Below are 23,709 nucleotides of genomic sequence, written 5' to 3'. Positions count from 1 at the left end.
AGGTACAAATGCTGCACTATGTAAAGTTATGTCACAGTATGAGGGCATTAAAAAAAGTTTCTATGATGAACTTACTCTCAAAAGCATTCATTTTTGAATAGCACCAGTATCCATATTTAAAAGTAAGGTCAACAAATTGTAAGCCAAAATCTGCAAGTAACTTTTTTCTATTATTTATATTGGCCCATTGCATGTTGCAGATTATGACCCCTTGGAAGCTATGAAAAAGACCATGGGTATTGGCCATTTGATTGAAACTCAGTGGAAGTCTGGCTCCTCCTGAATTACAGTAGTTCACTACCCCTTGGAGCAAAGGAACACAGAATGTGACTACTACTGGCAAAGGAATGGGAGCTACAATCATAATCATCATAGAATCCTTTGAGTTGGAAGGGACCCTTAAAGGTCTTCTAGTCCAACTCCCCTGCAATGAACAGGGATGCCTACAGCTAAGATCAGGCTGCTCTGAGCCCCATACAGGCAAAATCTCTCTTAGTTTAGTTTGAAACCATCTCACCTCATCCCATCACTCTTTTAATGAAAAGATAAAGATGCATTCACCCTCTACACTGCTAATTTCACCTGCCCAAAAGAAACAAGCATTTCTATCAAAAACCAGGAAACTAAGATGTTTGAGAATTTGTTTTCAATCTTCTTTTTCATGAGGGAAATCTTGCTTCAGCAACAACACATTCAGAACGTCACCATTCAAACACTAAATGAATCTGCCTCCTCCACAGTGCCAGTCTGACTGCAACAGCAACGGATATCATCAACTTTAAATTATTAGTAAATTCAACGACTGTACTGAGAAGTTTGTTTCATTTTCCCAAGTTAGCATTTTAAAAACATGAATCAAAAGAAAAGTAAAACACAAACCCCTGAATGTACAAATTTGAAACACAGAATAGATCCTTTTCAGGTAGAGATTACAAGCATTTCAATGAACTATGTAAAAAAACAATTAACTCTCTTGCAAATAGAAAGAGATATTCAAATAGGCCTAGCTTGGAAAGTTTAGAATACCATTCCTTCTACTCACACAGTATAGTAATACAGTTGGTTTACAATCATTTTGTGCACTCACAACATTTCAACTTATCTTACAGCTAAAGAAATTTCATCTTCTGAATAACAAAAAAGCAAGCGTATCTGGTAATGCCCTTCATGAACAAAACCTTTCAGTTAATAAGTCAAAGTGGATTTTTCATGCCCATTGCTAGGTGCTTGAAGTGTCTCCAGAAACCCACATAGGTCTTCTAATCTAATGCTGCATATCTGGATTGTAACAAGATTGGTTGTATCTTCCACTCAACTCAGAATACGAGTATAGATAGCAGAGAAGTACTCTCTGACTCAAGCATCACAAACATGGATTATAAATGCAAGTTGTTAACAAAAGTCAAGTCTTATTGCTAAGAGCTTATTGTTATGATTTATAAAGCCAGGTCTGCTCTTGAGGAGGAACTCATTATTTACACTACTTTGAGAAAGACTGTCACAAACTGCATGAGGAAACTTCATTACCAGAGGAAAACAGCTGAACTGAGCTATACAAGATGTTTTCTGATGTAATGTATCTATAAGCAGCACCAGTCAAATATTTTTCAAGGATTTTTTATTGCTTTGTCTTGCCATGAGGGCAGACAACTGAAGAAACAGACAAAAAAAAAATGCACAACACCAGCAGATAAACACATTGCAAATGGATGTATTTTGTTATTTAAGCCTCTACCATTCAATTGGATTACCAGGTAGAACACCAGCAGTATAAGGGTTTCAACTCACTCCTGATGTGCAGGACAAACTGTATTTATATTCTCATTTGAATTAGATAAATGGAAAGCAAATCAGAACTGCATCTGCACTACATTCAACTCCTTAAGCAATAAAACCATTATACAGAGGCTCACATTCAAAACATAGCTGCCTCCATAAATACTAGACAAGCACAGCCCTCAGGGATGCTACCACAAACCCGAAGGATAAAATTATTATGCCAGCATGGAACTACAATCTCACTACATTCTTCTACTTCCATTAGCCACAGCATGACATAACACAGATGTGGCTCTATTATCTCCAGCTCCGTATGTAGCTAGTTCTGTTACCTCTGCAGTAAGCTCTTAAAGCTCTGGCTCTACAGAGAGTAAGCAGTGTAGTTTTCCATTATTGTTTTTGTTGTTACTGTAGCATCCATCCTTGAAGTTGTATTTAGGATCTGTGTTGGGTTTTTTTTTTGTGTTTAAGCTTACTACAGAAATAGATTTGTTGCTAGGTGGAAAACACACAATACAATATATTTCCGACAAGCAGAATCCACCTTCAAACACCTTCAGTTACTTAAAAACTGTCTAGATTACACGTTCTGTCAAGCCTAGTTGAGATGACCAGAGCAACATGCAACACCAGAGGGCCTGGGTTCAAATCCCCCTTGTGGCGCAAGGGGTAAAACCGCCGCTCTGCTACACTAGAGGGCTCGAATCCCGGGAGTTGGACTCGATGATCTCTAAGGTCCCTTCCAACTCACACGATACTATGATACTATGATACTATGATCAAGAACAGAGATCTAAATGCAGGACATTCCTTACAGCCAGACATCCATGGATGAAGATGCACCAGCAGTAATAACACTGCAGCAAAGAATATCTCGGAATACTTGAGGGAGCCCAGAAGGATACTAAAGGAAAATGCCCACATAATAGTTTTAAACAACACAGAAGACAGAAGTCTATATCTTTCAAAATGGACAAACTGTTCATTTGTTAACAAAGTTAACTAAGACAATGAGGAGAACAAACAAGAATAAGAATGGCCCATAAAGAGCAATGCTTAGCAGTCCAGACAATAAATAAAGGGAAAAACACAATCACTCATTTAATTAGACACTGGCTTTAGTTGATGTTACACCTTATGGCAAGAAGTCTCACAACACAAACATACAGTCATAACACCAACAGGACAGAAACAAAAAGTGAAATCTTCAAGCATACATTTGATATAGCAAATTAAAAAACAGAACGGGTTACATATTATAAATACATCAAAACTCAATAACAGGGAATGACAAGCAAGCAGATTCATGAGGCTACTAGAGGCACATCTCTAGAATTTTTATGTTGCCCATTTTTTAAAACTTACGTTCATAGTGACAGATGCAGAAAAATTAATCACAGAACTGAAAATTAATGACATTTAGTTGAAATGCTTACCAGCACTTAGTGTATATGAATGGAATAAAATCAACCTCATTTACATCCATTCCACATGACATATTCTTCTTTAGAATTAAGAACTTAAAAGTCTCCTGTTTTCACCTTCTCCTGTACAGCACACAGTTGCTGTATATAGAGGCACAAAAGCGCTGCATTCCCTTGTTCAGTACTCCTGCATTGCCCTCTGATGGCCAAGGCCACAAGGTGCAGGTGGAACCCGCCAGGCCAACTAATAATGCACGGGTAACAACCACAAGCCTGGCAAAAACCCTTATAGGAATGCACTGATGGATTGATTTTAGGCCAGATTAAATGCAACAGCAAGCTAGAATCTTCTCCCAGACCTCAAACATTAACTCTGTGCTGATCAGAAGTAGGAAAGCCAACAGACTGTCAGAGATGCAATAAGTTAATCCAAACTCAGCAGTGAAATACCTGCAAGAGCTAAAGTGTGGAGCTGCAGTGACCTGGAGAGAAAGCTGATAAACAGCATTTAACTTCAGCATTCTCTCTGGGTTGGTATCTACTTTTCTGAAAGGTTCCCCGAATTCAAGCTCTACGCAGAAAATGATGCTTTCATTCAGTTCACTTTAAAGAACTGAACAAAGACTTCAAACAAAACATTTTTTTACAAGATTTTACAAACTAACTGAAAAACTGACAATTTCCTAAAAGCACTTTGCAGTTTCCACACTCTGCAGTTTGAATATCATGAATATAAAAGAACTCTTTTAGCCTAAACATGCAAAACCATTTCCAAGTAATACTAAAACTGCCGTGTTTAATATTTGTTAAGCGGTAGGACACAGTAAACATACAAACAAACAAAAAAAGGCATATTTCCTTTTTACATTTCCAATAATAAAAGAAAATAATTAGTTCTGAACTACTTTAACTTCAAAGAGTAATGCTACAAGTTAGAGACAGGTATCTCATACAAATGCATTTTATAGAGCAACTCTACCCTCTATGTTTTCTGCTTGTCTTTACTGAGTTTTCCTGGCATCTGTGCCTCACAGATTAGTCAAGGAAGAGAACAACCATGCAGTCAAAAAGGGCTGGGTACAGGACCTACCAATCTATCAAGCCTATCACACAAGTTGTTAGAAGTCTGATGGGACCGAGCTGAGGGTGCTGAGAGAACTGACATTGTGAGCCTGCTCTCTATCGCTGCTGAAAGGCCAATATGATGAGGAGAGGATTCTACTGATCTGAAAGCAGCAAGTCTTGTACTCATGTTTTGACAGAGCAATAAAGATGGCTGGAGAAAAAGGCCGGCCAGCCTTACTTCAGACCCTGAGAAAACTGCAGAGCATGTCTGCTTAGCAAGTACTTTCAGGCACACACCAGAAATCGCATGCTGGCTGTACTTGGTATTTCACAGAATGGCTTAGATTGGAAGAGTTCCTACAGACAATCGAGTTCCACACTCCTGTGTTGTGAGCAGGATTACAGCCCACTGGACCCAGTTGCTAAGGGCCCCATCCAACCTGGAGGCCAATTATATGCAGAGTTCCTCAAGGCTTTATCCCAAAATCAACGCTTTTCATTGTTTTTATTGATTACATTGAGCACACAAAACACGCCTTTATTAGGATCATTAGCAACAAACTGGGGAGTGCAGTCGATACACAAAAGAGCAGGGTTGCCCTTCATGGAGATCTAAACAGGATGGAGGAATGGACTGAGAAGAACCTTATGAACTTACAGCGAGGGCGGTGAGGCACTGGAACAGGTTACCTAGTGTTGTGGTTGATGCTCCAACCTTTGAGACTTTCAAGACAAGGCTGGGCAACCTGATCTAGCTGTGGTATCATATTTGTGAATTAAGTGTTATATAACATAATTAAGTTGCTTCAATACATAGGACAGATCTTAAATATTTCACTAATCGGAAAAGTATCATCATCATAGTATCATAGTATTGTGCGAGTTGGAAGGGACCTTAGAGATCATCGAGTCCAACTCCCGGGATTCGAGCCCTCTGTGTAGCAGAGCAGCACTTCTACCCCCTGCTCCACAGGGGGGGATTCGAACCCAGGCCCCCTGGTGTTGCAGACGGGAATTCTACCGCTGCGCCACCGGAAGCACACTATTCATTCCAGAGGAGCTGGACTAAATGGCCTTCAGAGGTCCATTCCTACTCTAAGGATTCTGTGATTCTATGAAATTCACCAGAGACAACTGAAAAGTCCTATACCTGTGATAAAGTCAGTCCCTGCGTTGGTATAGGCTGGCAGCCAACTCGTCGGGGAACAGCTCTTTTGGAAAAGACCTGAAAGCCTGTCAAACAGTAGGCTCAATTTTGTCAGTACGCAGGCAGAAAATGTAGAATTGCACTAAACTTGTCCCAGTTGATCAGCATCTACCTGGTAATGGCAGCCTCAAAACCGGGCACGGTACTTTAGAGGCAGTCTAATGAGTGCAAAGTAAAAGGTGATCCTTTCTATCTCACGTAGTTCTGCTGGTCCAGCCCAAGATACCGACAAACTTCTCTTCTGCCAAACAACTCAACTGGCTCATGATGTGCCTGCTGCTTGTTAAGGCAGTAACTACACTACACACAAACAACAATGGTTAGCACAGAAGTTTAAGAAGGATAACATAATATAAGCCAAACTGCATCTCTCCAAACTCAGTCCCACTGAGGCTGACTGTGTTTCTACACACCATTTAAGTAGCTGTAGGAACAGGTATCGGTGACCTATGAAGCTCTCAGTGCCAATGACTTAGATTTCGATAGACAAACCTAATATTCACAGGAAAATATTAGAAAAAGTATCTTGAGCTTGAAGAAATCACTTGTTACATAAAAGCATGTTACAGTGTGTTTATATGGTGAATCATATGTTTAACACACACATAGAAGTCTTTGGTATTCCTGGGAATGTTACTCTGCGGCTTCTAGACAGCGTCATAAAAGCACAGTAGGTTATGAGAAACTTAAGAAAATGCATTTATTTGCAAATATCCAATACCCTTCTACTACTTGTAATGAAATTCATGCCCGAGGAGCAGGAAAAGATTCCCTCTGAAAGAAATGCTCATAGTGACCTTCATAAACTGCTGCACGTTGCTGCCAATGCTGACAGAGAATCCTGTGCAGACCAGGACAGGAGCTTTCATTCTCCAGCTACATTTAATCCCTCTGAGCAGGCAGCAGGTTTATGGCCCAGGCTTTGCATAACGTATTCTTTGCATCAACTGAATTGAAGAATTTCAACATCAGCTCCAGTACAAGTTTTTAAACAGAAGGTCAGCAGGCCGTGGCCTTTACTTCACAAGAGTTAACCTTACCTTTGAGCTAGGAGTTGTTCCTCTAAAATCACAGATCCAGTCACAGCGCTGACTTCAAGCACTGCAACTTTGAGGAATTTTCATTATTAACGGTCCCTCTAATTACTACTCTCTGCCTTTATTTCAGGCTCTACCAGGAACTATCTTACAGCGCAGACAAACTGCAATGTCTAATAGTTTCCCACTAGCACCTGTCCTGATAGTGAAAATTAAGCCTCACTCCCAAATCTAAACAAATGCACAACAAATAACCCAAAACACTTTTTTCTTCCTCCCAGTGCAGCTTCAGGTCAAAAGTTCAGATCGGATTTTTGTTTTCTTTTTTAACTATCTATACATTGAAAGGTTAGAGTAAGAAGCAATTCTAACCTTTGGGGAGCATAACAAAGCTGGTAATAGGACAATCTTCAATTTATTTTGGTAGAATAGGAAAAAAAAAAAAACAAAAAAAAAAAAACAAGCAATTTCTCCCTATTACTAAAGAAGCTTTAAGCACTAAATCAAAATGTATTCCCTTACATCAATATGTACCTACATAAACAAAGGCTGTAGTCATTAATAAATCATGTCGCTTTGTTCAACTTATGACAGATGATTAAAATAACTTTGCCTTCTGATATTTGTTCAGGACAAATAGATTATTTAAACTTCAGCCCTATGAGTATTTAAACAGGTTAGAATTTGTTTACAGATAATTATAATAAAAAAGATATTTCACAAGCTACATGCAAACTAAAGCTACGTATCTGCATTCATCTATTTCCTGGTATTTCACCGTATTTTCCACTGATCCACTCAAACAACGTGTAGCTGATCATGTTGGTCCTTTCCAAACCTACAAACCTACATTTTTCACTTATATCTGGAGACTCTCCTGATATTAATAATCCTTTATCACCTTTCAATGTCATTCACCATTGTCATTGCAGAATGTGCATATGAGACCTTATTGTTTGTTTGGCCTCCTCCCTTATGCCAGTGAGGCATCAGGAGACAGAAGAGATGGACACAAAACAGGAAGCCAGCGCTCAGTGATTTCCATGACCGCCAGTACAGGTTGTCTGTAAAACCCAGGGATGTTCTTCTATAGCAGCTTCCAATCTTTAAAATGTTTCTTGTGGCAACAACTCTGGTTAAATTTTATCTATCAGTGCATTTTTTTGAAGCAGCTGCAGTTTAATATTTAATTTAATACTAAAATTCTGCTCAATTTCACTGTCTCTACAGCATGCCTTACCTTCCTATTACCAGCAAAAATTATTCTGACAAATTATCTTCTTTAAAAAGAGATACTCCAAAAAGTTCCACCTCCTCTCTAAAACACACACACAGATAAGCAATTACTTGCAGAAGAAATACATGAACAGATGAACTCCCCTGCAGAAATGCACAGGAAAAACCACCCAGCTGCAGCAAGACTGACAATGATGGGTATTTCTAAAACTATATTCATTTCATCTATATTTAAAAGTCAAAATCAACTATTTGACAAGTTTGAAAAGCACATCACTACCATTTTTTCCTTAAAAGCTCACAATTAGTGTTTACCGTACAGGTCTTGCAGAAGAATTTCTTTTATACAAGCCTTGGTACAGGCACTTCTGAGACAAGAGCTCTGCACACTTCAATGTTTTTCTTTTGCTTGCTGCTTAAAGAGGAAGAGCTCCTACCTGTGGAAAGGTTCTGTATTGCGTTAACCTTGTGTCACCCGATACGACAGCCAGTTGTTCAACTTATCTCACTTTAAGCTACTGGCATTAGTTTCCCGTTCTTCCTGCCGATTGAAAGTGTTTAACCCGTGGTCCTTCCCCGAGTCAGATGATCTTTATCATGAGTAGGAAAGGCAAGAACACATCAACATTTCATACATAATGTACATTCACTAGCTTGGGAAATTCTTATTCCTCTACATTCTACACTTATTACAGCCTTCCCTTTGCCTGTAAAGTTTGCTTTACACACATAGAACTGTAACCAAAATTTAAGACGTTACAGCTTAATTTAGGTCCCAAATGAGCTTGCAAATTAAAGTCCAGTAACTTGCACAACTCCAGCTCTTCCTTAAATGCTTGACACCCACTGTACATGCTGCCTTCCACAGCTACAAGACCTTGTAATTTCACCAACACTATCTGCAACAAGTCCTACAAGCGTCCATACTTGATATGCTATTAAAAATTGTTTATTAAAAAAAAAGGTGAAACAGGGGATACTTGTAGATTAAGACTATGCAAGTGTGAGATATGCTATCAGGATTCTAACAAGTGCTTCAGTGAGGTTGCAATACTGCCTTTTAACAACCAATTTAAGAATCCATTGCGTAAGCCCAATGAATAGCTGTTCTCTTCTAAGAGCAGTTTGCTACCAACTACATCTTTTGAAAGAGCTCCTTTAGACAAAGAATATCCAAGATTTATGCTCCGTAACAGAAATCTGCAGTTGTATGCAAATATTCAAGAGAAATTAATGACTGAACATACATTGCAGCAGAAGCTATATTGTACCATTTGAACCACACATAAGGCCGTAAGCATTTTCAATCATAGAATCCTTAAAGTTGGAAGGGACCTCTGAGGGCCATCTAGTCCAACTCCCCCAGCAATAAACAGGGACACCACACTAGATCAGGTCATCCAGGGCCTGATCCAGACTCACCTTAAAAGTCTCCAGGGACAGGGCATCAACCATACTGCTGGGCAACATATTCCAGTGCCTCATCACCCTCAATGGAAAAGACTTTTTATTTATATCTAACCTAAATCTACCTTCCTTGAGCATAAAGTCATTTTCTCTTGTCTTACCACCACAGACCCTGGTAAAGAGTCTGTTCCCTTCTTTCCTGTAGCTCTCCTTTAGAAACTGAAAGGCCACCATCAGGTCACCTTGCAGCCTTCTCTTCTTCACATGCTGAACAGAACCAGCTCTCTCAGCTGTCCTCATAGGAGAGGTGTTCCATTTCATGGATCACTTTAGTGGCCTTTCACTCGTCCGAGAAAACTGTATCTCAAAAATGATGTAGACTGGTGGAAAATTCAAATCCCCACTAGAGTAAATGGGATTTAATTAGCATTATTGAAACTTAAACTTCTAACGGAAAGTCATACTAAAAGATACACTTGGTTTTACTTATTGACCTCACATGTCACTACAGTTCTTTCTTACTGATTCAGTGCATCATTCTCAAGTTACTGCAGCCAACGTGTTAATAAATTATAATGTAACATTATAAAAGGTATTACATTAACTGAGGCATTCCTAGGTTACTAGATCTATTATACAAAATATAAATGAGCTGCATTTCCTACTTTTGTTTTCCATTCCACAACAAATTTTCTGAAATCCAAGGAATGCCTAAGAGTTAAGGAAGCTTTCCACACATTTCAAATCCTTAACCTGCATTCTGCTGTATGAGTTTTACCACCACGACACACCATAGTTGATTTAGAGATGGAATTGTTTTGGTACAAACCAAACAGGGCAACCCAGGGATCACAGCAATAGTTTTGACAGAAAAAATATTTACAAAAAACTTGTACTTTGCAGTAGATGCAAGGAACAGACAGAACAAATATGAAGACGGAATACTGAACATATTCAAATTTCATTTAGAATTCTAACATCTTGCATTACAATTACTTGACACTAGCATTCTATATGGTCACTAAAACACATGTACTCCAATTGGTAGAGGAGATAAAACAGTATGTGATGACTTCAGAAAATAATCTTCAATGGGAAAACTGAAGGTTTTTAACCCTTTACAGAAAAACAACCATTCCACAAAGAAAGGTCTACTGACTTTCACCACCTTGCAGGTGACCGTTCTGAAGGCTTATTAAATCCTCTCTGACACTCAAGCTGCTTCTTTTGATTTTGCTTCTGCCACTCCACACAACACCATTTTCTTCAGTAGAACTGTGCCTTGGACAGTAACCTTACAATAAAACACGAAGAAATGAAGAGCAGCTGCTTCCCTGAAAAACTCACAAATGCTTTTATCGGGGAACTACAGAGACAAGAATGAACGTAATCACGTTTTACACTGCAGTGCCAAAGTTATTACCTTACTAACCTTGTAGGCGCATATTATAAAAATCATCCATTTATGTTATAGGAAATTACTCAGCACTGGGAACACAATACCTGAAATGAATTTGAAGTGGCAAGACCATCATTAATCATACTTTCTCAACATTAATGCCATGGAATAAAGCCTTCTGCTTCACTGCTTGAAAGCACAGGTGTTTGAGGAAGAAAACATTTAACAGATGGTGCTATGCATGCCATACCTAAATAGGAGGTTCTTGAAATATATAGCATATACAAACCAAATGACCATACTTGACAAATGCTTAAGTTTTAAAATCCAATCATCACAAATATTGGTAAAAATGAAAGCATCTTCATCAATATTTCTAACAATTTCAAACATTAATCCCAAGAAGGGAAAGGAATAAATAAAAACCACATCAAAATTAGAAAAAGCCAGTGAAGTCTTCATGCTAAACCCTCAAAATCTAGTAAATTGACTTGTAGACATCTGAACAAATCAGCAAGGTCACACATAAAACTGCGCTCTTAGCAAGTTAAGAAGTAATACATACTGTTAAAATGGTATTTATCAGGACGAGAATCTCAATTTTTAAGAGTACTGAAGTTTATTTTTTTATTTAATTTCATTTGCAGAAAATTTAATCTTACATCACATTCTCACAAAATACTTTCACAAAAGCAACTTACTGCAGTTGATTTATAATACACGGACCAACCAAACTATAACTTCAAGTGATAACCATAAGATGGGGGAATCATGGCTGTGTTTAGATCTGACAGCTCTACTGAAGGACAGCTATCAGGCTCTATTTGTAAAATACGACCATTGCTAACCAAAATAATTGCAGATCTTTGCAAAGTACTCTTTAAGTTTGCAGTGAAAGAACTCATGTAAAATGGGACTGTCTATGTTCAGAAGCATTTGTTTGTAGATTAACAAGTTATGTTTAACAAGCACTAAAACCCTCTTTGATGAATAACACTGTAACATACTAAGATAAAAAAAAAGAAAGAAAGAAAGCGTACATAATCCTAGAATCCATAAAATGGTTTGAGTTGGAAGGGACTTTCAAGATTATTTAGTTCCTAGGTTCTGCCATGGGCAGGGACACCTTCCTCTCAAAGTCCCTTCTAGTCTAGCCTTGAAGGCCTACAGGGAAGGGCCATCCACAACCTCTCAAGGCAGCCTGTGCCAGCATCTCACCACCACTGCAGTGAAGATTTTCTTCCTTATTTCTATCCTCTTCTGGTTTAAAGCCTCGCCTCACTGAGAAACACAAAGCCCCACTGCCAGCACCTTGCTAAGCACACACAACAGACAGGTTTAGTCATGACTAATAGCGTTCTTTTAATAACTAAATACAGCATTTTACATCCTCAACCTAAAACCGTAATCTATAAAAAGGATTTTCTGTTCAACCACGCAAGAAGACAGTCTGTATCTGACACTAAGTAGTACTACAAGAAAAGCGGTTCAAAAAAACCTTAAGTGCATCTTCAAAGATAGCTCTGATATTGGTCTGACATTCTGAGCAGCAACTCTAACCAACACCTTCAATGGAGAATCTCCTGATTTCAAGAAATCGGAGGTTAAAGCAACTATCCTCAAAAAAGGACACTGAACACTATTAATCATTTCAAAACCCAAGTCCACCACATCACTATAACTTAAATTAACATCAAATGCAACTTAATGTTACTGCAGAAAAATGTGTGTTTGCTTAAACTCAGTAAAATCTTCATGAATATAATGCATTTTGAATTGATAAAAAGTTTGCTTTATGTTATAAAGAAAATGTAGAGCTAATCTGAAATGTACAACAGAAAATGTTTATGCTTTCTACTGCTTAGTCACTATTAGACACAAAATTATTTACCACAGAATGGATGAGAGAAAACAGAAATAATGATCTTCAGTTGCAAGTTCAACTGTAAAGGAGACCCCAAGATATTAACTCCCCCTATGACAGAGTCTCAAAGAACATATGCATAACTGAAGCATTAAACTTGTTTTTAAAAAGGATGAAACACATATGACTGCTTCATGGCGCTGACTAGTGAGCAACTGAAGCATAAATGTGACCAAAATTTGTGCCAGCGACAACATCACAGAATCACAGAATAGCCTGGGTTGAAAAGGTCCGCAATGATCATCCAGTTTCAACCCACGTGCTACATCATCAACCACTAGACCAGTCTGCCCAGAGCCACATCCAGTCTGGCCTTTAATGTCTCCAGAGATGGGGCATCCACAACCTCCTTGGGCAACCCGTTCCAGTGCATCACCACCCTCTGCATGAGGGTCAACTAATATCTTCAACCTAATATCAAACCTAAATCTCTCCTGTCTCAGTTTAAAACCATTCCCCCCTGTTGTATCACTATCCACCCTTGTAAGGAGCTGTTCCCCCTCCTGTTTATATGCTGCCTTCAATGTAAAGCTTTTTTGAAAGTATGTATTATGAGGTATTCACCATTCTCTCAAGTGCCAGTATCAACAGCATTCATTCTTTGATTTCATTCACATCTTATTAGTCTTCCTTTAGAAACCTGGCTAGAAACATTCCATAACACACATGTAGGCAGTGGCCTGAGCTAGCAATGCAGCAGGCAATGTGATGAGGCAAGGCCAACACTCCAAACTCTCATTGTTTTGGTGACCTAAGAATGATACCTTTAGCACTAGTATGCCTCAGAGTACAACAGCTTCAGAGCACCTTAAGAAGAGAGGACTGACATTCATTATTAAATAATTGCTGTATATGGATAAGTCCTTCCAAAAATGTGTGCATGCTATTTCTTGGGAAGCACAACACGCATCATAGCACATATAATCAATAACATCACTCAAAGAACTAAATGTTAGGAAGCAGCCCTTCTTTATCACTGAAAAACTGAGCCACTAAAGACAACTATAAACACAGAAAGAATCCTCATATCTACACGACTGAAAGACCATCTTGTGACTATATTCAGAGTACTCTGTCATTAGAAGCTTGTAACAGCCTGTCCAAAAGCCAAGACCATTTGCCAGAGGTAAACTGCCTCACAAGAGATTAAAGTACTTACTCTAATTTTATGATGCTACCCAAAGAAGACAAACAAATCTTTAGAAATATCATTTGAGCCTAATTTGCATTATCACAGTATTATGGTCTTTAATCATCAAAGCCTGATAAAAGAAAGATTGTGCTGTGATGACCAACTTGTAAACCCTATGAAGATTCCAGTATAATAAATCTAGCAATTCTTAGAATGATCACTACATTACTACCAATTTACATACATCATTAACCACAGGCATCCTATGATACTTCAAGCATTCATACAATGAAGACCTATTCTTGCTTGACAACCTCCAACTTAGTATTGCTTCTCCTTACTTTAGCTCTTTCTGACAGAAGAAGAGGGGTGCAGGGAAGACTTCTTTTAAAGAATGTGCAAAACCTTGTTGAAAACACAAATACGAGAACAGCCACGTAGGAAAGTATGTAGGAAAGAGCTTTTAAATCCTCTAATAGAAAATTATTTACAATGAACATTGTATGTACCATAAATGTCCATTAAAATTAAGAAACACTCAGCTTACTAATGAGGGGTCTTTTAGGTAAAATCAAATTAATAAATTTAAAAATCAAAATAGCTTCTGTCCAAGAATGCCATTAAATAATGCCAGAAAATTAATAAGTATGAAGCTTAAACACTTACCGCCAGTGCTTTAGATAAGGTTTTTCTATAGTTATTCAAAACAAGAGCATCAATGTCCTTAAGTGGCACAAACGCAAAGCCATCTTTAATAAACACTCTTCTTGCTCTAAAAAGATCAACAGCATCTGACAGTCCAACCTGGGAAAGGGGAAGAATAAATAAATCAAACCATGGAACAGCAAAACAGCGCAGTAACAACTATTACAACCCTAAGGTTCAAAACAGACCAGTTAGGCTTTAATTTATTCTGTGTCTTTTAATAAGGCTCCAGGCGAGACACAAAGATTTCAAAAGCAAATGCCAGTTACTTTTATAAAAAGTTATTTACTTAGAATATCTGATTCTAAGGACATGTAAGCAAGCTAGAAATTGTAAGGTATCTCATGTTGTCTATCTATAACAACCTAACCTGCTCACATAGCTTTTCATCACTAACTGATCTGATACTTAAAACTAAGCTTCTGTAAACCTTCAATTTCAGACATCTCAGAAGTTTTTGTTCTTGCAAGCTACATATAAAAAGTCTTGGAAAAACAAAGATGGCTGGAATCCATCCATTAGCAGGCTACACTACATACTTCTTTCTTCTCTTCTTGCTGGCTACCAGAAAGTATTTCACACTAACAGTCAAACTAAATCTAGTTTTAGATATTAGAGAACATCTCCATCCTCACAGTCTGTCAGCCAAATGATTTGTCTGAGAGACGTTAAAACCAAAGATCTTTTTCATGGCAAAACAAGGGATGACAGAAGCTGTGAATGGCAGATGAAGCTCCCTTCATACTCCCAGTCCCTCCTTCTACTCTACTCTTTTTCTTTTATAAAACATTAGGAACTCTCATTAGTATCAGTATAATAACAATAAAACCTTAGGATTATTTTGAAAGAGAAAGAATACAAATTTGCAGCCTTTTATTAATTCCAACTTACCTTATAGAACATTTGCTCTTTTACTTTAGTCATACTGAGGCCAGGGGTCGACATATACAGCTCATTTGCCAGTTCATTCTTCAGGTCGTCACTAATCTAAAATAAAGAGCTTGTTTTAAAACCTCCAAAATATTTCAGAAATACTTTTTTTCTTTTTTTAATAAGCTAGGTGACAACCTGGTCTAAAGATATACCAGTGTAATGCTGTAATCCTATAATGAGATGGAAAAGTACAGCAATAGTAGAAAGGTGGCACAACTGTAGATTGGAGCAGATGAAAACAAGCTCAAACGCAGCAGCTGTGGTTGCAGAAATGAAGGGAAAAAAGCAGAGCCTGCAAGGAAATTATTTTGGAATAGCTACTTTGTTAGAGCAAAATAATTGAAGGGGTTGGTGGAAAAAACACAGGAAAACTCATTAATGACCTGATTTTTGTTGTTATTTTGTTAGTGTGAAACAGTCCAGCACTTCACCGTGAGTCTTTAGAAAATAAGAAAACTTCAGATTAATTTGACATCCCTCCTGTTCTAATGAAGATAAAAAAGAAGCACTCGCCTGCCATACTACTGTTCACACACCACTAAACATTGCTGTTGCCACATCTGACAGGACAGAACCAAAATCCTTCCAAGTCCAGCACTCTAGCCTTTTTGCAAGGTCCAACTCCAGGTATTTACAGGTACATCCAACTTGTGTCCTTCCAAAGGTAAGGTTTTAGGGCTTGCTTTTAATTACCAAGCAGGTGGCACAAACTGTAATTCCCTCCTCACAAGCAGATGTTGTCAGTCTCTCAATACCACTGTACTACCATTTTAAGTGTCAGACAAAACAATCTTTCCAAGTACACTGTTCCCATTCGCATACAGAGCAATGCAAAGTCAGCTAGACCTGCAACACTAGTATTAGCCTAGTAAAGTACATACAACTAGTTAATGAACACTAACTTGACTATGAAAAGACATCATGCCCAAATGTGCTGCCAATTAACAGCATGAGAAGCCCAAAGTAAAATATTCCAGAGGCTCACAAACCTGTTGACAAATCTAACAAAGTTTCTTAAGAGATAAAGTCCATTTTGGCTAGGTGCAGTCAAAGTAACTTGTATTTCTGATGGTACTGTGACTTACTGCTTCAGTTCAAATTAGGTTGCTGGCATCAGTAAAAATATCACGGGCAATTCTTGGAATTATTATGCACACTTACTCATTCACTTAATTTTATTTTAGATCCATTCCCATACCTGACTTTTCTCAGCTATGCAGCTTTGTTCACAGCATTCATGATTACAATAATCACAGAGAAACCTAGGGATGCTATTCTGTTTTCCACGTGCCTGACAAACATCTGCCTACATCCCTGAAAATGAAAGCTAAATAAAACGATTATACTGTTTTATTGCTGGAGCACCTCCCCTACAGGGACCGGCTGAGAGAGCTGCAGCACTTCAGCCTGGAGAAGAGAAGGCTCCAAGGAGACCTGATAGCAGCCTTCCAGTACCTGAAGAGGGCCTGCAGAAGAGCTAAGGAGGGACTTTTATAAGGGCAGGTAGCAACACACAAGAGGAAACGGCTTTAAACTGTTAGAGGATAGATTTAGATTAGATATTAGGAAAAAGTTCTTTACTGTGAAAGTGATGAGACACTGGAACAAGCTGCCCAGAGAGGCTGTGGATGCCCCCTCCCTGGAAGCATTCAAGGCCGGGCTGGATGGGGCTGTGAGCAACCTGGTGTAGAGGCAGGTGTCCCTGCCTACAGCAGGGGGTTAGAACTGGATGATCTTAAAGGTCCCTCCCAAGCCAAACCATTCTATGACTCTGTGATTGTATCCAGGTTAACTTAGAAACATCACATACACCTTAGGATCACACATGAGTGTCATTTGGGGAAAATAAATAAGTCCGACCACTATTTCCCAGTTTTCTCTTTCTTGATGGCCAAAAAAATAATGAAAATATTTGTAGAAAAAGAGAGGACACTTGATGAGACCATCCTCCTTGTCCATAGTAAGTTTCTTCCAAAGAAATCTCTAATTATCAATTGCCCAGAACTGAGGATCTGCAAGGATGATCAACTTTCACTGTTTTCAAGTCATTGAATAAATGGCAGTTAAGTGTCACCTGGTCAACTATAGAATGCTACAGCATGTTAACACAAAACAAGCGCCCCTGACTACTCTATGTGTCCAGTTCTGGGCTCCCCAGTACAAAAAAGACAGGGATCTCTTGGAAAGAGTCCAGCGGAGGGCCACAAAGATGGTGAAGAGCCTGGAGCATCTCCCCTATGAGGAGAAACTTAGGGAACTGGGTCTGTTTAGCCTAGAGAAAAGAAGGCAGAGTGGGGATTTGATCCAGGTTTATAAATACCTGAGGTGTGGGAGCCATAGTGGTGAGGCTGGTCTCTTTTCAGTAGTGCGTGGGGACAGGACTAGGAGTAATGGGCTGAAACTTCAGCATAGGAAGTTCCGCACAAATGTGCATAAGAACTTCTTTACAGTGAGGATGATGGAGCACTGGAACAGGCTGCCCAGGGAGGTGGTGGAGTCTCCTTCTCTGGAGATATTCAAGACCCGCCTGGACGCCTACCTGTGCGACGTGGTGTAGGGAGCCTGCTTTGGCAGGGGGGTTGGACTCGATGATCTCTGGAGGTCCCTTCCAACCCCTACAATTCTGTGATTCTGTGACTCTATGGTCTTCAGCTGAAGGTAGAAGAGGTAACGTTGAAGCCACCTATCCTCCACTCCATTTCTGGTAGAGTTGCCATTTCACATCACTTGAGAAATCCAACATGACAGCAGAACATGAAGCAGCTCACAAGACTCTGAAATTGTCTCATTTTTTTTTCAGCTAGATCAAGTTTAAGAATGTTTTTATTCGTTAGCTCATTTTTATAGCAGCCATTTTGCAATTTTTACTTCCAAGTACACTGCCTTTCCAAAGAACATCAAAGCAGCAAGAGTGTGCATAGTATCCTTTACAGAAGAAGTCAGTCTTAGGTAAGACCTTCACAGTCTGCTTTAATTCGAATGATGAATTGCACAAAGCTATCTAGTAAGAATCGTAGTCCTCTACCCCACTAAAGGGGGCATGAGTAAGTGTACAGTTCACATTTTAGTTTGACTTTAATTAGCTTTTATTGGTTAAAATTGACTGGTGAAACTACCCTATAACAGTCCATGTAGATTTCTGCAGATAATCAGCATCTGTTGCTAATCAAACTGAGATGATTACTAAATTAAAACTTTTAATTAGAATTTTGCATAATTCACATAAACCGTTGTTCATTATGTTTATGAAGGTGAAAAGAGACGTCCCCAGTAGCTGTATGTTATTCAATCAGACTCGTTCCGTATTTAATTCCACAGCTTTACAGTATAACACCATATGTTCGAATAAATACACAACTAGAACTACTGCTGCAAATAGCTTATTTTTAATCATGTAGAAAACCAAGTCATGCTTATAGTTCAAGGGTCCGTTAAGGAAGGGTAAATAGAGATGTCAGCCCATCCATCCTCTCAGCACGTGAAATAATTGCACATTCTGTCCTCCTTCCATTCAACTATTCCACCTCTTAGATTTATGAGACATACCTATATTTTCCTATGAATCAAGCTTTAATAAAAGTCACTGAAAGAAAATACTACGATCAGCTTTAAGCCTATTAAAAACTTTCATTTAAAATGTTTAAAGCTTACTCTATCTCCACATTCCTTATAAAGCTAACTCATTAAAAACAAACCAACCAACCTCAAGTTGCTTTACAATCAGCCCAAACATTTCAAGATCAGCTAAGAGCAAAGCTTAAAGCCAATCAATAAAACTGCTTTGGAAATACTATTGCTTCAGCATTCCTTTGCAAACAGACCTGCCATTTAGCCTACCAAGCCCCAGGCCAGCAGTATAAAAGCCTGAACCTCCTACTGGGTGAGCAGGACCCACGCCACCAATTGTTTTGAGGAAAGAGGGCTCCTGGGGACTTTCCCTAATATCTAAGGCCTTTTTTCCTTTGTCAGGGACAAAAAAATATAGAGAGATTTTTTAAAGTAAATAAATAAATAAGGAACAGCCTATTTCCTCTGTTGCAAAGAGGCTGCTTGGTTTCACTTGACTGAAATCAAATCCATCTTCCAAAGCATGGATGATTAAAAAGAAATTTATTATTTCCTTTGAAAATAAGTGCTTTATAATGAAAGTAACCTGTTACGATTTAAGTGCTGATAGTATACAATTTGTTGTGTTACTTAACTCCAGCACTTAAAATCAACTAACCTTCACTTAAGCCTTTCCACACTGAATTTGATTCTATTATGACTTTAAACATACAACCAAGTGGTAGAACACATATTTTTAGCTGACGTTGACAATAAGGCTCCCGCTTACACATCTTTTCTGACCTTTACTGGCATCTACAAGACAAGTATTTGTTGGTTTTCAAGCAAATATAAGATTCAAGGAGAAAGAAACCAAGATAAAATTCAGAACCGCTTTCTTCATAAGTGCAAACTGCAAGCCTCCTTGAACACTGTTTTACCTTGATGCAAGTTGCCATACAGTACATCTAGCTCTAGACAGTGTCTGCTTTTAAAGTTTCCCTCACCCTGTTTGGAAAATGAAAGAAATGCTATAACTTTGTATGGCAGAGGTTTCAAATAAGCCCAAACAGAAAAAAATTATGATTCATACGTTTGGCACTGAAGTAAGTAATTACAGCCATAACCTTCCAGTGAACATACACAATGTTGGGTATTTACTTTCACCTCTGTCTCTTCTTCAGGACACAAACTTGCCCCATTCTCTTCAATCCCAATCTGACTTCAGGATTTTCCATGCCCTCTAAACAAGCAGGCGTAAAGCATTTTTTCTTTAGTCTGAGGAAGAGGAGGCTTTAGTCTGAGGAAGAGGAGGCTGAGGGGAGACCTTATTGCCGTCTTCCAGTACCTGAAAGGTTCTTACAGTGAGAGTGGGGCAGGTCTCTTCTCACTAGTGACATGTGACAGGACGAGGGGAAATGGCCTCAAGTTGCACCAGGGCAAGTTCAGGTTGGATATTAGAAAGAACTTCTTTACAGAAAGGGTGGTTAGGTACTGGAATGGGCTCCCCTGGGAGGTGGTTGAATCGCCATCCCTGGATGTGTTTAAGAGACGTTTGGATGTGGTACTCAGGGATATGATTTAGCAGAGGTTTGCTGTTGTGGTGTTGTTTCGTGGTTGTTTTTTAAGAGATAGGCTACTGGTTAGGCTGCGGTTGGACTTGATGATCTTCAAGGTCTTTTCCAACCTGAGTAATTCTATGATTCTAGAAGCTACACCACAAATGTTATTACAACTGCCCCACCACTGAGATAAATGATTACTGGAAAAAAAAAAGCATAATAGTTATGTCAGAAAGTCTCTCAGAGGAGCGCTCTGATCATAACATTGGAAATTAAACTTTAATTTCTAGCACTTAAAGCTGCTAAAATAAAAAACTATTTTAACTGCAACATTACTGTGGAAAAAAAATTAACTCCAGTAATGCATTCTGCTTGTTCCTTTAATTTCACAGTTCAGACTTTTTCGTCCCAAATGCTAATAGATGCACTACAGAACATTAGCTCCCCCAAGCTGAATATTCCCATCTGCTGCTCCTACCCCATTACTATGATACAAAGCAGTATATTAAGGCAAAGTATTTTATAGCCGCAATTAAAAAATGAAGATGGTTAAATTTCTAGCAACTGGCAGTTACCCAAAAAGATGACATCTAACCTGGAAGCCATCATATTTTTTTACATTTCAAGAGGCTTTTCAGTGGTAAAGGCATTCTAAGATAATTTTAAATAGGCTCTTTTATGCTCTGTGAAGAGGTAACAGAAAAACATATTCAAGAAAAAATATGCTGCGCTTTGAAGTTTATCTCTCTGCAATGTGTAGAATAATAAAGAGCAGAAGCATTACAGAGAACCCAAATTCAATTATACATCATCTTACGCAGCAGATTAAGACACGATAACATTTACTTCTTGTGGGAGCAACGAGGAACTGTCCCTGCTTCAGTAAGTCAACAATCCAAAGGCAAGATGGAAGAAGTGTCACAGGAGAACAGAACAATCAGTACAATCAGCAAAATGTCAAGCTTTAGCCCAAATTTGTATTTCGGTGACATTTTATTCCACATTCCAAGATATCAAATTTAATTCCTGGAAAAATATATCAACAAATCAAAGCATCTAATAACAAAAAACTAAAACAAAAAAACCCACAAACACAGCCCACATGGATAGGTCAAAAAACAACCTGTTCTTAGCCAGTTTTACTGCCTTTCTGACAGTACCTCAGACCTCTGCAACAGAAAAAGACTGATTCATACTGTATCAGAAGCCCTTAAAGTCATTCCCGTAAGACACCTTCGCAAGCAAATAACTAAGCAGTTCAAAGGCAGCAGGCCGTGTCAAAAAGCAGAGACAGAGCTCACTCACTGCTAAAAGATACAGCACGAAGCACAACGTGGCCGTAACATCAACTGGTGCCAAAACGTGTCATACAGCATCACCTGACAGAACTAAAACCAGTTATTCCTAAAGTAAACAAAGGAAAATATCAGATGCCCACAGCTTGTAGTGAGAATAAAAAAATTCATCTTGCAGTTTACTCGTTAAGTGTCATTTACCTCTAAAGCTGTTAATATACTCTCCCTATGCTGAAAAGCTTTGAAACCAACATATTTCCTTCCATTATTATAACACTGAAAATATCGGTGTATTTCCCTTTAAATGTCTTTAAAATACATTAACGGCTTTTGCTGTCAGAAACTGACATAGCTGTCATTATTCATTGCTAATATGATATTAATGCTTAAATCTCCTAAATTAATGTGAATCTCAATTGCACACCTGTGTTTGCATATCCCCTTTGATGGGTTCTGAATACTTAAATGTCACCGCTTACTTCCCCTGAGAGCTGCATAAGGAAATCCTGTACTCCCTGTGTGACTGACTTTGCACAAAGACTATTTAACATGCTTTGAGAGCTGAAAATTACATGCCACAGGTAAAAAGCTTTGGTCTTTATCTAGTGATAACCAGTAACAGCACAATCCCTTAAAACCTTTATTTTTCTTTCACTTTTTTCTTTTTCTAAAGATAAGCAAGGCAGAGAATAGACTCAAAACACTCAAAGCGTTTTATTTTTTCAGTGTCTTCATATTCACTGGAAAGCTTATAATGACAGCATCACCTTTGACAGTACACTTCAACTGAAACTTACTTTGAGAAAACAGAGGCTAAATTCTAAATCGCTTGCATTCCCAACACAACAATTATGACAGTGAAGCTATTAATGAAATTACTTCTAAGATAGAATCATCTTCAAAATTGAATCAGTTTTGGTTTGAAAGAGCAACAGCTCCTTTCTTGCACACTAGAAGCCTATTATTTTCACCCATATTGAGAATTATGCAGCAAGTTGCATTCCTGAAGAATTTCTTACGTGCATTCTTTCATTTCCATGTTCTTAAGTAATCTTTGAACCTGGGTTCTGTGGTACCATCCATAACCTTCTGTAAGTACTGTTTGTTGACTTGCTTTTTGTAATTACAGTTTTCAGTGAAGTGTTGGTTGATAAAGTAGACAGAGTTACTCTTTTTCCAGCACCAAATTACACCATTTAACCCTCATTTCTGCAAGACAACAATTCTCCAAGTTCAGAAGCAGTTCCATGTGTGTTGGTTCTTTTTCCAAGTACACGTTTTATGTTTAAAACAGAAGTACTAAAACTACCTTAATGACAGTTTAAAAAAGCATCAGGCACACCTTACATAATACAGATCCAGAAAGTAACATACTTACAGCTTCAAACGATAAGTTAACATGGTCCAGGAATTTCTGCCTCAGGCTGTCAGTCAGTTCATGGAAGCGGTATCGAAACAGATCCATTTCTTGTTGAAGAAACCAACGTCTGAGTTCCTCACTGCAGAGAAATGATTGAAAAAAAGTCTTATTTTCTAATCATGCAGTCTCTCACCATAATGTAGATGTCAAACCCTATGAACACATCTTAGAATGCAAGTCTGACTTTGTCATGGAACCCACAAACTAAAAAGAGAAATCAAAGAACCCTTCAGAAAGGAGAGGTTAAATAAGATAGTGTAAAAACAGTGCTCTATGTTAAGCAAAAAACAGACTGGAATCAGCCTAGGGTAAAATGTGTACTTCACCGAGATTCAGTGACATACAAATACAACATCTAACACATGACAAATAAAGAAGAGTTTAGCAGCTGCAGGTGAGCAAGGAAAACCACAAACAAGAACACAAGGACAAAATATTTACTCAAAATATAAGTTGGAAGTGTAAGTAGCTGTTATTCAAATTACAGTTTAAGACGGAAAGGCTTTGGTAAAGCATTCTGTAAAGTATAGTCCTGTATACTGATAGATTTGTTACTACAGATGTATCAATAACCTACACAACATATGGAAGCTGATGAATGAACTTCCGCAGCTCCTCTGTGGTCATCCTGGCCAGAA

General features: G+C 38.4%; 1 protein-coding gene across 1 annotated transcript in view; it reads right to left on the bottom strand.

Moving 5' to 3' along the window:
• The window catches only part of PRIM2 (DNA primase subunit 2), an 86,280-nt gene that overhangs the window by 58,346 nt on the left and 4,225 nt on the right, over positions 1-23,709 (bottom strand). The window contains exons 4-6 of the mRNA XM_072332446.1: positions 23,030-23,150; positions 15,207-15,302; positions 14,277-14,414 (exon numbers count right to left, since the gene is read on the bottom strand). Coding sequence (XP_072188547.1) covers positions 14,277-14,414; positions 15,207-15,302; positions 23,030-23,150 — 355 coding nt within the window. The remainder of the gene's footprint in view (positions 1-14,276; positions 14,415-15,206; positions 15,303-23,029; positions 23,151-23,709) is intronic.

The sequence above is a fragment of the Excalfactoria chinensis genome, chromosome 3, assembly GCF_039878825.1.
Source record: "Excalfactoria chinensis isolate bCotChi1 chromosome 3, bCotChi1.hap2, whole genome shotgun sequence".
Lineage (NCBI taxonomy): Eukaryota > Metazoa > Chordata > Aves > Galliformes > Phasianidae > Excalfactoria > Excalfactoria chinensis.
This window is presented reverse-complemented; position numbering and strand designations above follow the sequence as displayed.